Below are 12,020 nucleotides of genomic sequence, written 5' to 3' on the forward strand. Positions count from 1 at the left end.
CACAAAACCTATCTGCTCGCCAGCATTTCTTTGTTGACTTTATTTTTACATATGTTTTAGGTGGTGATTGATGATGATGTTCGTGACTAGGATGCATGCTCACTTAGGACTGGACGAGGCCTTAGTGATTTAATAACGATGATAGACTATGTTTGACTTGTTTGTTTAACTCTAAGACAATGTAAATGGTTAATATTCTAATAAAACGAAACTTTTGAATCTATGGTTGTGAAAGAATAATTCTGTTGCTCCACTCCTCGATGTTTCCTCCGCGGTTTCGTTGTTTTAACGCACTCGAGGTGTGACACGTACCGTCTCATGGATCGAGAGAGGAACCTCATTGTCATCATCTATCCACCCGTTGCTAGTGAAAGCTTATCGGGGGTCTACCTGGCTGGCAAAGGCAGCAGGGTCGACGTGGAAACATGAGGTAAGCTCGGTAGTACCAACCATCTGTGGAGTCGTGATAGGTATCTCTTGTAGAATAGATCTGGGTGAAGTCTCGAAATCTGGCTCATAACCCGAGTCGTCGATCTCGATGACCTCATGTTCGTGCAACATCTGTGATACATATATAACCATACAAGTAAGTGCGTGATCAAAATGAATAGTAACACATAAGGCCAAATAAACAGAAAATCACGTATGCACATAAACACATAGTGGTTTTTCATACATGATAATTTTTTTTTCATATTTATTTCAAAATTCTTCGGTTGAAGTCTAGTGTTTTCTCCCGAAAACATCTAGTTCGCTAACAACAATTGGCTCCGATACCAACTTCTGTCACACCCCAAAAACGTCGCAGCGGAATATTAAACGTAGTGGTGACGGAAGTTGCTGCCCATTTATATCTTGTTGAACGATGCACTTAATTGTTGGACATATTGACTTATTTAAAACATAAGTTATTAAACATTACATGTTAAAACACGACACACCCACATAAGTTAAGTTGTCTTTGATCCTCGCGGATCTTATTACATTCGTCCCAGAGAGTTTAAAAAGTTAGTCCAACATTTTTAAGTAACACAACATGCATCATCAAACACAAGATACACCATGATTCCCGAAGCCGAACTCAAGTACCTGTAGAACACGTTTAAAATCAAGTGTCAACACAAAGGAAGGTGAGTTCACATATTCAAATTTAAACAATTTGATCCTAAGGAAAAGCTTTCTAATTATGTGTTTATTATAAAACATCCATATAATTTTTAGAAAGTCCATTTATTTCCTTAATAAAATCCATGGATCATCTGTCGTAAGTTTGAAAACCCGAGATCAAGGCATTTTCCCAAGTTTTGTATATTAAATTTATAGTGTCAACGTTCAGACTCGTATGTTAGCTAGACAATACGAACTATATATTTACCATGTAGGGATAATCAATGCTAGACAATAACCAGAATTTAAATTCGTCGTTTGACTTGACACGGGGTGGCCGGTCACGACGGGGTTGTCAACCCGATAGATCTACCAACAATTCATCGCGTGCAATACTTAAATGATTAAACGACACCATTGGCGCAGGGTCCATATTGAGACCATTTATGATGTCTGCCTCACGTACAATAATATATCCTACTAATATGACAAATTTAATATATGATGTTGTACGAATCCCCTGAAATCCCCACCGAAATGTAAGCCTATGCTGTTACTTACTCTCTTGAGATCAAGCAAATTCGTTCCAACTATACGGTTGTTTTCCCCCAAACATATATTCATCAAGAACATTTTATCTCGAAACGTATAATTTATCAAACTCTATATATTTTCAACGAAAGTATATAATTTATATTAAAAGGTATGTTTTAATCCAAAAACATTATTAAACCCTTTTTGGCTTGTTCTACCCCCAAAACATATACAAAACAGTAAAAAGAGGGGTTTAGTGACACTCACCTTTGGGTGCGTATTTTAAATAGCGCAATCCCACAGATTGATTTTTACACGTCCTATATATGTAGGAATGATTTTTAAATCAATAGATATATCACAATAATCCTAAGTTTCTCTGTTTCTTAGAATTGTCACATAACTTTGAGATTTTCTCGAAAAGTTATCGTTTTTGATTATGTTGGCACGTTAATATATATATGAGTCCATATATATATATATATATATATATATATATATATATATATATATATATTTTAAGTTTTTGCGACTTGAACGATTTTATTGGTGACCGTTATCATGTAAATTCATTATCACTCCCGTTTATACGTAATATATCTACGATTTGCGCGTCGTAATATATATACATAAACGTTCACATAAATTATTGTCGAAACACGCGTAATTTTGTTAACTTATCTATTTTGTCATTTTTAAGGCAAGTATACATAAAATATCTTATATGTACCAAATTTCATGCTTGACAAACAAGTTACACATTTAACGTGATTTTTACCGTTTCTATCACATAAAACGCACAAGTATACATGCATAATCTAAATTTCCAATATCATGTTAAAACTTAACGTATTTTCACATTCACATATTCAAATCACATAACACATCTTAACACATAAGGTTCACCCAAAAATTACCCATACTTGTGTTCATTGAAAAATGTGTATTTTAGCGATTCGATAACGTTTTCGGGTGTCGGAAGTCACATATGACTAACCAAACACCAAGTAAACTTAAAATTAGTTAAAATACTTGTTTTCAAACTAAAATTATCAGTTTACTTACTGATCTAAATCAGTTTTATAAAAATCATTCGAAAAGCCGAATTTTGACTGTTTTAACGCATAGTTTTGCGTTAAACGTTACTATAATCATCCCAACTCGGAATGACTTGATATTTTAACACAATACATGTTATTTACTGATTAAAATAGTGGTTATAATCAGATTAGTGCAGTTTTTGTGTAAGTCACATAAATCATGCCATTTTCAAGTATTTTACAACTCCTAAAGCACCAAGTACAACATGCAAGGCTAGTAAACATTATGTTAAAGTTGTATATCACTAAACACTTCAAAATAACCTTATTTTAGTGGTTATAATCTGATTAAAACTGATTTTTATTAAATCATACTCATATGATCATTTCATGCCTTCACAACATCATGTAGGTTCACATATGTGCATATAATGCATTCATACAACATCATTGTCATCACTTATGATCTAATCATACTCAGAACTCACCAACATCATGTCCTTACATACATTACACACATCATCATGATCATTCAAATCATTCATATTCATTCATGTTTATATCTTTCACATTTAAGATTATATGACAACTTTTATATGCATGCATACATACATACATACATACATACATATATACGAAATACTTACATACATATACATCCAAAAGTTTACTTTTCAACATATCACTTTCAAATCTTAAATCATTTTAGAACCTTCTTGTATGACACATAATAATTCCTTCATGCATCCTACTTTTCAAGAAATCAAATAAATCAAGAAATCTTTCAACAAAAATCAAAATACAACATATACACATACACACACACACACATTCACGGCCATACATACATATATGCATACACCCATTTTTATTTCATTCAAAAACCCATTTGTTTTTAGTTTTAAGTTAGTGTTTAGATTCAAGAACAAGAGAAGCTCTCACTATCATCTTCATCACCGTGAATCAAGATCAAGATTTAAAAGAAAATATGTTATACCTTCAAGATTTCTAGTGGGTTTTATGATTTATGATGATGTGAAGCCTTGTTCTTGCTCAAACCTCCTTGAAATCACTTCTAAACCTTCATGTAAGCTTGAAATCACTTTGGAATGGACATGATTCTTCAAGATTTGAGTTTGAAAATGAAAATGGGAATGTAATAGGGGGTGTTCGGCCGTGAGTGTTCAAGAGGGAGAGAGAGAATGTTTTTGAAATGTTTATGTTGGTTTATGTGATGTTATGGAAGTTCCTACAAGCTTAATCATCATATACAATTTCCTAGGTGAACAAGTGTCCAATTTTGAAAGAATCAAGAGAATGTGGGCAGCCCCACATGCCGCCACATAGCTCACCTCTCACATACATTTTATATACATACACTTACATATGGAAATTTGAGTTAAAAACAGGTATTTTACTGAATACCGGGTATTTTATCTAGCGTTCTAATTCCGTTTTAGTGCGTTTTAAATTATTTTTATCATTCTATAAAAATAATCACACAAAATTATTACTGAAATAATTACCAGTTGCCTTGACTGGCTGCGTTGACAGTATTTTGTCTAATACGCGCAGTATCGCGCGGTACGCGCTCAAACTCGAAAAACAGAGTTTATTAGCGTTTTAATTTATTTTTCCTCATGGATATGATTAAAATTACTATCCCAATCATAACGGACTATTTTTAGGATTTAACACTGATCGGGTGGTCACCGACGTTCGTTTCGCATTTTAATCGTTACGCGATAAGCGTTTATTTTATCGTTGCCAACATAATTTTTATAAATGTTTGGATTTACCAACACATTAAATATCATACATAAATATCATAATCAGTCACATACAGCTTTTTTATATGTTCACTACACATATTACTATCGTACGGTACGACCTGAAAAGCCGGGTGTCACAATAAATACCTCTGATAGAAGTAAACACATTCTTATAGGGATGAGCATTTGGTACCGGTGCCGATACTATTTTCTGTGTTTTTCGGTACTGGTATCGTTTTGGTACCGAACAGGTACCGTACTCGTCTATACATTCTCATGCAGTCTCACAAACCCTAAAATGACACTTATATTCTTTACATCTTTAATCATTCTTAAGGTTCTCAGTTTTCGGCCATCCGACTCATATAGTGCCACATTTATAATATGAAAAAAATAAAACAAAAGCAAGCCAAGAACCCTGGTGTATGTACATCAGTACAGAAAACCTTATCCAACACATATAGTGCCTAGAAAGAAACATTACGTCGTAAATATAAAATGTCCAAATGATCTAGAACTTTTATGGTGCGTTTGGTTCATATAATTTCTTTAAAGATATTGAAATTCATAAAATGAATTGGAATTCGATGGAATTGAAAATAATTCCAACAAAATTTTACATTGTGTTTGGTTTATAATTTGGTAAATGGAATTGTAATGGTTAACTAACTAAAAAGACAAATTTGTCATTATTTCTCTTATTTGAAGTAGTGAAGAATATGGAAATATGAGGATATTTTGGTAATAGAAAAACATTCCAATGGAAAGTTTAGAATTCCTTCTTAAATAGAAAGGATTTTTGATGGAATTTGGTGGAATGTTTTCAAATTCCATTTTTATTAAAAACTAAAGAACATGATTCTTGATGGAATGTTTTTCAATTGCAATTCTAATTCCTTTGATTATTCAATATATGATTCCACTTGTCTAGGCGATAATCTCATTGCTTTGCCAAAAAGCGACCAATGATTTCCCAATCGAGATTTGAATATGATATTTGTTTGGATCACACATTTTCTTGGTATATAACACTCCTGTGCTACAATCATAGTGCCATTTCCCGATCGTAATTTCATTTTCTCATGATGATTATATACTAAAGTTGTTCCTACCAAACTTCAATAGATGGACATATTTACTTTTGAACATTTTCTTGATATGCTGCGTATTAGTCCACCACCGCACCATCTATCCACTTGAAGGGTATTAGTGGCGGACCCAGGAATCTTTTCATGGGGATACGGAATATTTTTAAAAATTTTAGGCCCCTAGGTATATACAAAAATTCGGTTCATATCGGGTCGGGTCATGTAAAACAAAAGAATATCAAGCTAAAATTTATATAATTATAAAAAACATCGCAAACATCGTTACAAACATATCTAAAATGTTGCTCTACGGGTTTTCATTTTTTGAAATCTATCAAAACATCTAGAGCTACTTTTCTAAGCAAGTCTTTCTCTATATAACATATACAACTAATTTTCAACACTAAACACTTAAACAATCATCACCAAACTTCATAAGCTTCAACTTTAAAATCAAGCCTTAGTTTTAATTGTTGATTCCTTCTAACTAACTATTTAAGCACACTAAACTTGAACTAAAACAACAAAATCAACCAACTAAAGTTTTAAAAAAAAACAAAACAACTAAAATTTCAAACTTTTTTTAACAATTGTATTTCTCCTAAAAATCCAAATAAAACGAGAACACAAAAAAATAATCGAACCATACCCGAAAATAGTGATGAGATGCTGTTTTCGTGAGTTTGGTAGCCGAAATTGCAGTGGGTTTGGTTTTTATATTTTAGTTCAAATTAGATTATTAGATTACGTTGGGCTTGAGTTATGGTGTGTTTATTGGGTTAGTGGTCAAGAGAAAGTTAATTGAGTTAAGTAAAAATTAATTAGTTAAGTGGAAAGTTAATTAGGTTGTATTTTTAAAAAAAAAAAAGTTAAATGCCATTTTAGTCCCCTGGTTTGGGCCATTTTGCCAGTTTAGTCCAAATGTCCTGTGGGTCCAAAAAGGTTTCAGGGTTGTCATTTTAGTCTACTGGGTTAACTTCATCTATTATTTCTATTAACGAGAAGGGCGATTCCGTTAATTTGAAGGGCAATTCGGCCATATAAAATGACCGAATCGCCCATCTCGTTAACGGAAAAAATGAATGGAGTTAACCCAGTGGCCTAAAATGGCGACGTTGAAACCTTTTTGAACCCAAAGGTGAAAAATAATACCTTTGGACTAGGCTGACAAAATGATCCAAAACTAGGGGTGTAAACAAGCCCAAAGGCTCGAGAGCTACTCGTGATCGGCTCGGTTAAAAGCTCGAACGAGCCGAGCCTTAACGAGCCCGAGCCTGAGCTCGAGCCTGAAATAGAGCTCGTTTTGTTATCGAGCCCGAGCTCGAGCCTGAAATACAAAGCTTGTTTAGGCTCGCGAGCCTAAACGAGCCCATACAAAATTTTAATTTTTTTATATATAATATATTAATAATGATGATAACATTGATGAGCCGAGCTCGAGCCGAGCTTTGGCTCGTTTAACCGATGTTGAAGTGAGCTCGAGCCGGGCTTTTAGCTCGTTTAAGGTTGTTCTCAAATTAGTTCAAGCCGAGTCAAGCCGAGCTCGAGCTTTGGGTTTTACTCGCGAGTCGAGCTCGAGCTCAAAGAAATAGGCTCGAACCGAGCCGAGCTCGAGCTTCATAAAAACCTAACGAGCCGAGCTCGAGCCTGGTCGAGCTCGGGCTCGGCCCGGCTCGAGCCTGGTCGAGCTCGGGCTCGGCCCGGCTCGTTTACACCCCTATCCAAAACACAGGGACTAAAATGACATTTAACTCTTTAAAAAATTAGTGTTTACATAAGTTTTTTACAAATTCGTAAGATTTTTTTCCTAAGGGGCGGTCGAAAATTTCCAAGGGATGCGGACGAAAATTTTCAAGGGGTGCGCCAGCCCACCTTGAGATATAGGTGGGTACGCCCTTGAGGGTAGGGGTGTAACAGAGCTGAGCCGAGCCCGAGCCCGAGCCCGACTAGGTTCGAGCTCGGCTCGTGATGTTTTAATGAAGCTCGAGCTCGGCTCGGTTCGAGTCTACTAATTTGAGCTCGAGCTCGGCTCGCGAGTAAAATATAAAGCTCGAGCTCGGCTCGTTTTGGCTCGAGGTCGTTTTCGTAACCCTTAAAAGAGCCAAAGCTCGGCTCGAGCTCGTCTCATCAATGTTAGTATAACTTAACTCAAACATTTGGCAAACTTTGTTATATTTCTATTGAATGTTCCCATAGCGGTAAACGTTGAATTATGTACTTGTTGTAACTGAAAACAGAGAAAAATTAAGAGGATAAATGGTTTAGAGAAGTGACATAAAATTTTTTTAACGACCAACATCTATATGCTAATATAGAAACTGGGTCAGCAAGCGACTAGCTTTCTATCAGGTACTTGAAGTTGGTGTGCAACATTGGAAAATGATTGACGCCTTGCCTCTAAATGATTTATATACTTCACGGCTTCACGAACTTCTTCAATTACATCTTCAATCCTTGAAAGACCATCTTTGACCAACAAGTTAAGTATATGTGCACAACACCTAACATGAAATAACCTTCCCCGCACGTAAGTTTCTTCACTTTAGAAAAGTTTTTTTCAATGTACTAACAGCCCTATCATTATAGGATGCATTATCCACTAAAATGGAAAAAATCTTTCCCTCAACTTCCCACTACTTTAGACATTTATAAATGCCATCTGCAATATCTAACCCGGTTCGAGGAGGCGGAACATGAACAAAACTAAGCACGCGTTTTTGCAATCTGTTTTGTTGTCAAACAAATAGTTAGATATTTGATTAATGATAAAAAGATATAACATGATAAAATAAATAAAGAAAAGATATAACATCAAATCAATTTTGATCAATAAAATGCCCCGTAATAACCATATACTCAATTCTTTGATCAGAAGACTTCCAACAATCAGTTGTCAAACAACTCAAATACTTGAGACATCATTTATGAGGGCTTTTAGTTTTTTCCTCTCACGTTCATACACCTTAATGCAATCTGATTTTATTGTTGCCCTACTAACCCTCTCAAACATCGGATTTGCAGTCTTCATCATGTACACAACACATATCATCTCCCACAGTATTAAATGGTTGCTCTGTTGCCATTAACCAGTTAGCTATAGATTCCCTCATCTTCATGGCATCATACTTCCCATCTAGGCCAATCAGCTTCATGTCTACATCAACCGTCTGAAAATTTAGCAATTGTTGAGTTCTCACAAACTGCTTGCGTTGCGTACATATTTTTTTGTGTCGTTGGTAAGTTGTTGTAGATCCACTTGAGTATTTAACCATTTTTTTCTTGCAATTCACACACTCAACTTTTACTTCTCCACTTGGAAGAGTAACTTCAACAAAGTCCTCCCACACCAACGAGGTCTTTTGACGTTTAGCCTTTTGTGACCCCTCATTGTCTTCAGCATGATCTTCACCATCATCTTCTTCAGCATGGTCTTCACCATGACCTTTGTTTACATCTTGGTCATTTGTTTCATTAAAGTTCTCCTCAGCCTCAATGTTAATATATTCAGATGGTTGAGACGAAGACGATTGATTTTCACCCCCTTTCTGCGTTGGGCTCATCGGATCTGTTTCACAAATCACAACAGTAGAGAGGCCAATTTAAGATAAAGTACAGCCACTATCATAAAATTTTTTTCATTCTGGTTATTAAATAAGAAAGTTGTAACTACATTAAACCACAAAAACTGTTGCCAGTATCATAAATTTTTTTCAAGCTAAATTTTTTAAATAACATTAAATCATTATTAGCACAGGAATTAAGTACGTTTCCAACCCTGCAATCTGCTCTTGCTGTTGCTAGTTTAAATACGATAGTAATATGTATTCTATAAATTTTTTTCAAGCTAAATCTCTTAAATAACATTAAATCATCATTAGAACAGGAACATTTGAATGAATGAGGACTACCAAAACAAGAAAGAAACATATGAACGATTGCTCTGATTAACGTGCTTACTGTAACCGCATGCAATTCTATTGTCGTTTGGTCAGCAGCATACCGAAACAAGAAACAAAGATGAAAGAAATAAACAAGAAATGTCTAAAATTATGAACGATTAATTGAATGAGGACTAAACAAGAAACAAACAAGAAAGAAACATATGAACGATTGCTGTCTACAATTCTATAAAGTAATGTTTTCATAACCGGACCGGGCATCGAACCGGTGTCTTTACCGGTTCGGTGGTCGAGCCGGTCCGACCGGTCGAACCGGATTAAAAACCGGACTGTTATATAAATGCATATATATAAACACCACGTAATTGGATTATTATAACATAATATATAGGATGTTAAGGTTAAGATAGTAGTGGTTTAAAAGATATAAATGATGTATTAAACAAGAAAAAAATGGTGAAATTTGAAATAACTTATTTTTGTGTAACGATATAAATTTATATAATACAATTTGATAACTGATGTTACATTCATATCACATCAATTTTGCAGCCTTTCCTTGGGTAACTGTTAAAAGTTTGACTTTTAACTCCTCCCACTATTAAAATGCTTTTAACCAAAAAAATTTTTATATCATTATCTTCTTCGTTCAAAAGTTACGCAACCCTAGTCGGCGAAACCTAGGAAAAAACGGTTCTAATATCTTTACGCTCAGTCTTCACGTTTTACTCTTCTTCTTCCCCTTTATTTTCGGGTTCAAAGTTCAAACTATAAGAAAATTTGAGATAAGGGGTGGCCGGCCGGAGGGCCATCGACCCATATCTAATTCTGTCGGCTCGTCTGAACTTTGAAGAGAAGCCGGCCGGACCTTTTTTACACCGGTTTTCCGGTCCAGCTATCGGCCACCGATCCGGCCGGCCGGTTACTGCATAAACGGTTCAATAGGGGTGACCGGACCGTCGGCACCACCGGTCTCCGGTTAAACCGGTCGGACCGGCCGGTCCGGTCCGGTTTTCAAATATTAACAAACCTGATACATAAACAAACATAAAATCAAATCTCTAATATTAACACACCTGATACGTTGATGACGGATGAATGAAGACGAACGAACGTGCCTGAGTGGAATTGGGTGGGAAAGTGGAACGTCAAAACGGGGATGGGTAAAGTAGATTAGGGTAAAAGACTAAAAGGCTTTTTTTTTTTTTTTACTATAAAGCTATTACAAGTAATCAAATGGGCCTAATTTACGTCGATCTGGGCTTGGATTGGGTTACAAATAATCATATCATATATAATATATTTTTATAAAACTCTATTTTTAGTTGGGCTCGTTTAGGCTTGCGAGCCCAAGCGAGCTTTGTATTTCAGGCTCGAGCTCGATAACTAAACGAGCTGTAATTCAGGCTCGGGCTCAGACTCGTTAAGGCTTGGTTCGTTCGAGCTTTTAGCCGAGCCGATCACGAGTAGCTCTCGAGCCTTTGGGCTTGTTTACACCCTCTACTTGAGGGGTATTAGCGCAACTCTTAGAATAAGTTTGTTATTAGAGTTAAATGCCATTATAGTCCCTGTGGTTTGCATTATTTTTTCGGTTTAGTCTAAATATTTCATTTTTCACTTGTGGGTCTAAAAAGGTTTCACCATTGCCATTTTAGTCCACTAGGTTAACTTCATCCATTTTTTCTGTTAGCGAGAAGGACAATTGGATCGTTTTATATGTAATTCTGTGAACTAGAAGGCCAATTTAGCCATATAAAATGACCGAATTGCTTTTCTCGTTAACAGAAATAATGGATGAAGTTAACCCAGTAGACTAAAATGGCAACGGTGAAACCTTTTTGGACCCACAGACGAAAAATGAAACCTTTGGACTAAACTGGCAAAATTACCCAAACCAGAGGGACTAAAATGGCATTTAACTCTTGTTATTAAGTTGTATGGAAACTAGTAAAAATACCCACGCTACGCAGCGAAGTCTTGATCAGTATTGGTAGGGTACGTTACCGACACTTGATGTAGCGACCGAAAAAAATACAACTAAGAGGAAACCAACATTGTTTTACCTCGACTGAAAACTGTAGAAAGAAACTAAGGGTCTGTTTGGTATGGGGTAATGGAATGGATGAAGGAATGGAATGGACGAGGTAATGGAATGGACGAGGGAATGCAATAGATCATTACCATTCCATATCTTGTTTGGTTACCATGTGAATGGAATGAATTATTATTGTGTATTGTTCGGTAGGCAAGAAAACCGGAGTAATAAAATTAGCGGTGAGTGGTGGTGGTGGTGGTGGTCGGTGGTAGTGATTGTGGGTGGTTATAGGTGGCGTGGTGGGTGTCGGCGGCAGCGATGGGTGGTGGCGGCGGCGGCGAGTGGCGGTGCGGCGGTGACGACGAGTGGTGGTGGCGACAAGGTGGTCGTTGGTGGTGGATGGCAGCAAAGGTGGCGGTTGGTGGCGACGGCGGCGGTTGGTGGTGGCGGTGGTGGTGGCGTCGACGATGGTGGTGGGCGGCGGCAGCGAGTGGCATTGGTGGTGGTCGCAACTGTGGGTGATAACGGTGGAGAGTGGGTGGCGG

At 36.4% G+C, this 12,020-nt stretch overlaps 1 protein-coding gene across 1 annotated transcript; it reads right to left on the reverse strand.

The window, feature by feature from the left end:
- Window positions 1–8,334: 8,334 nt before the first annotated feature.
- On the reverse strand, window positions 8,335–10,626 carry LOC110915939. The gene is made up of 2 exons (XM_022160692.2): window positions 10,517–10,626; window positions 8,335–9,106 (listed from the first exon to the last, which is right to left on the reverse strand). The coding sequence occupies exon 2, from the start codon at window positions 9,099–9,101 to the stop codon at window positions 8,544–8,546; it is 558 nt and encodes a 185-aa protein (XP_022016384.1). The 5' UTR covers window positions 9,102–9,106; window positions 10,517–10,626; the 3' UTR covers window positions 8,335–8,543.
- Window positions 10,627–12,020: the final 1,394 nt, after the last annotated feature.

This window comes from Helianthus annuus, chromosome 16 (genome assembly GCF_002127325.2).
Source record: "Helianthus annuus cultivar XRQ/B chromosome 16, HanXRQr2.0-SUNRISE, whole genome shotgun sequence".
Classification (NCBI taxonomy): Eukaryota; Viridiplantae; Streptophyta; class Magnoliopsida; order Asterales; family Asteraceae; genus Helianthus; species Helianthus annuus.

Coding starts and splice junctions, on each gene's coding strand:
- LOC110915939 (XM_022160692.2), bottom strand. CDS start 9,101: ATGAGCCCAACGCAGAAAGGGGGTGAAAATCAATCGTCTTCGTCTCAA.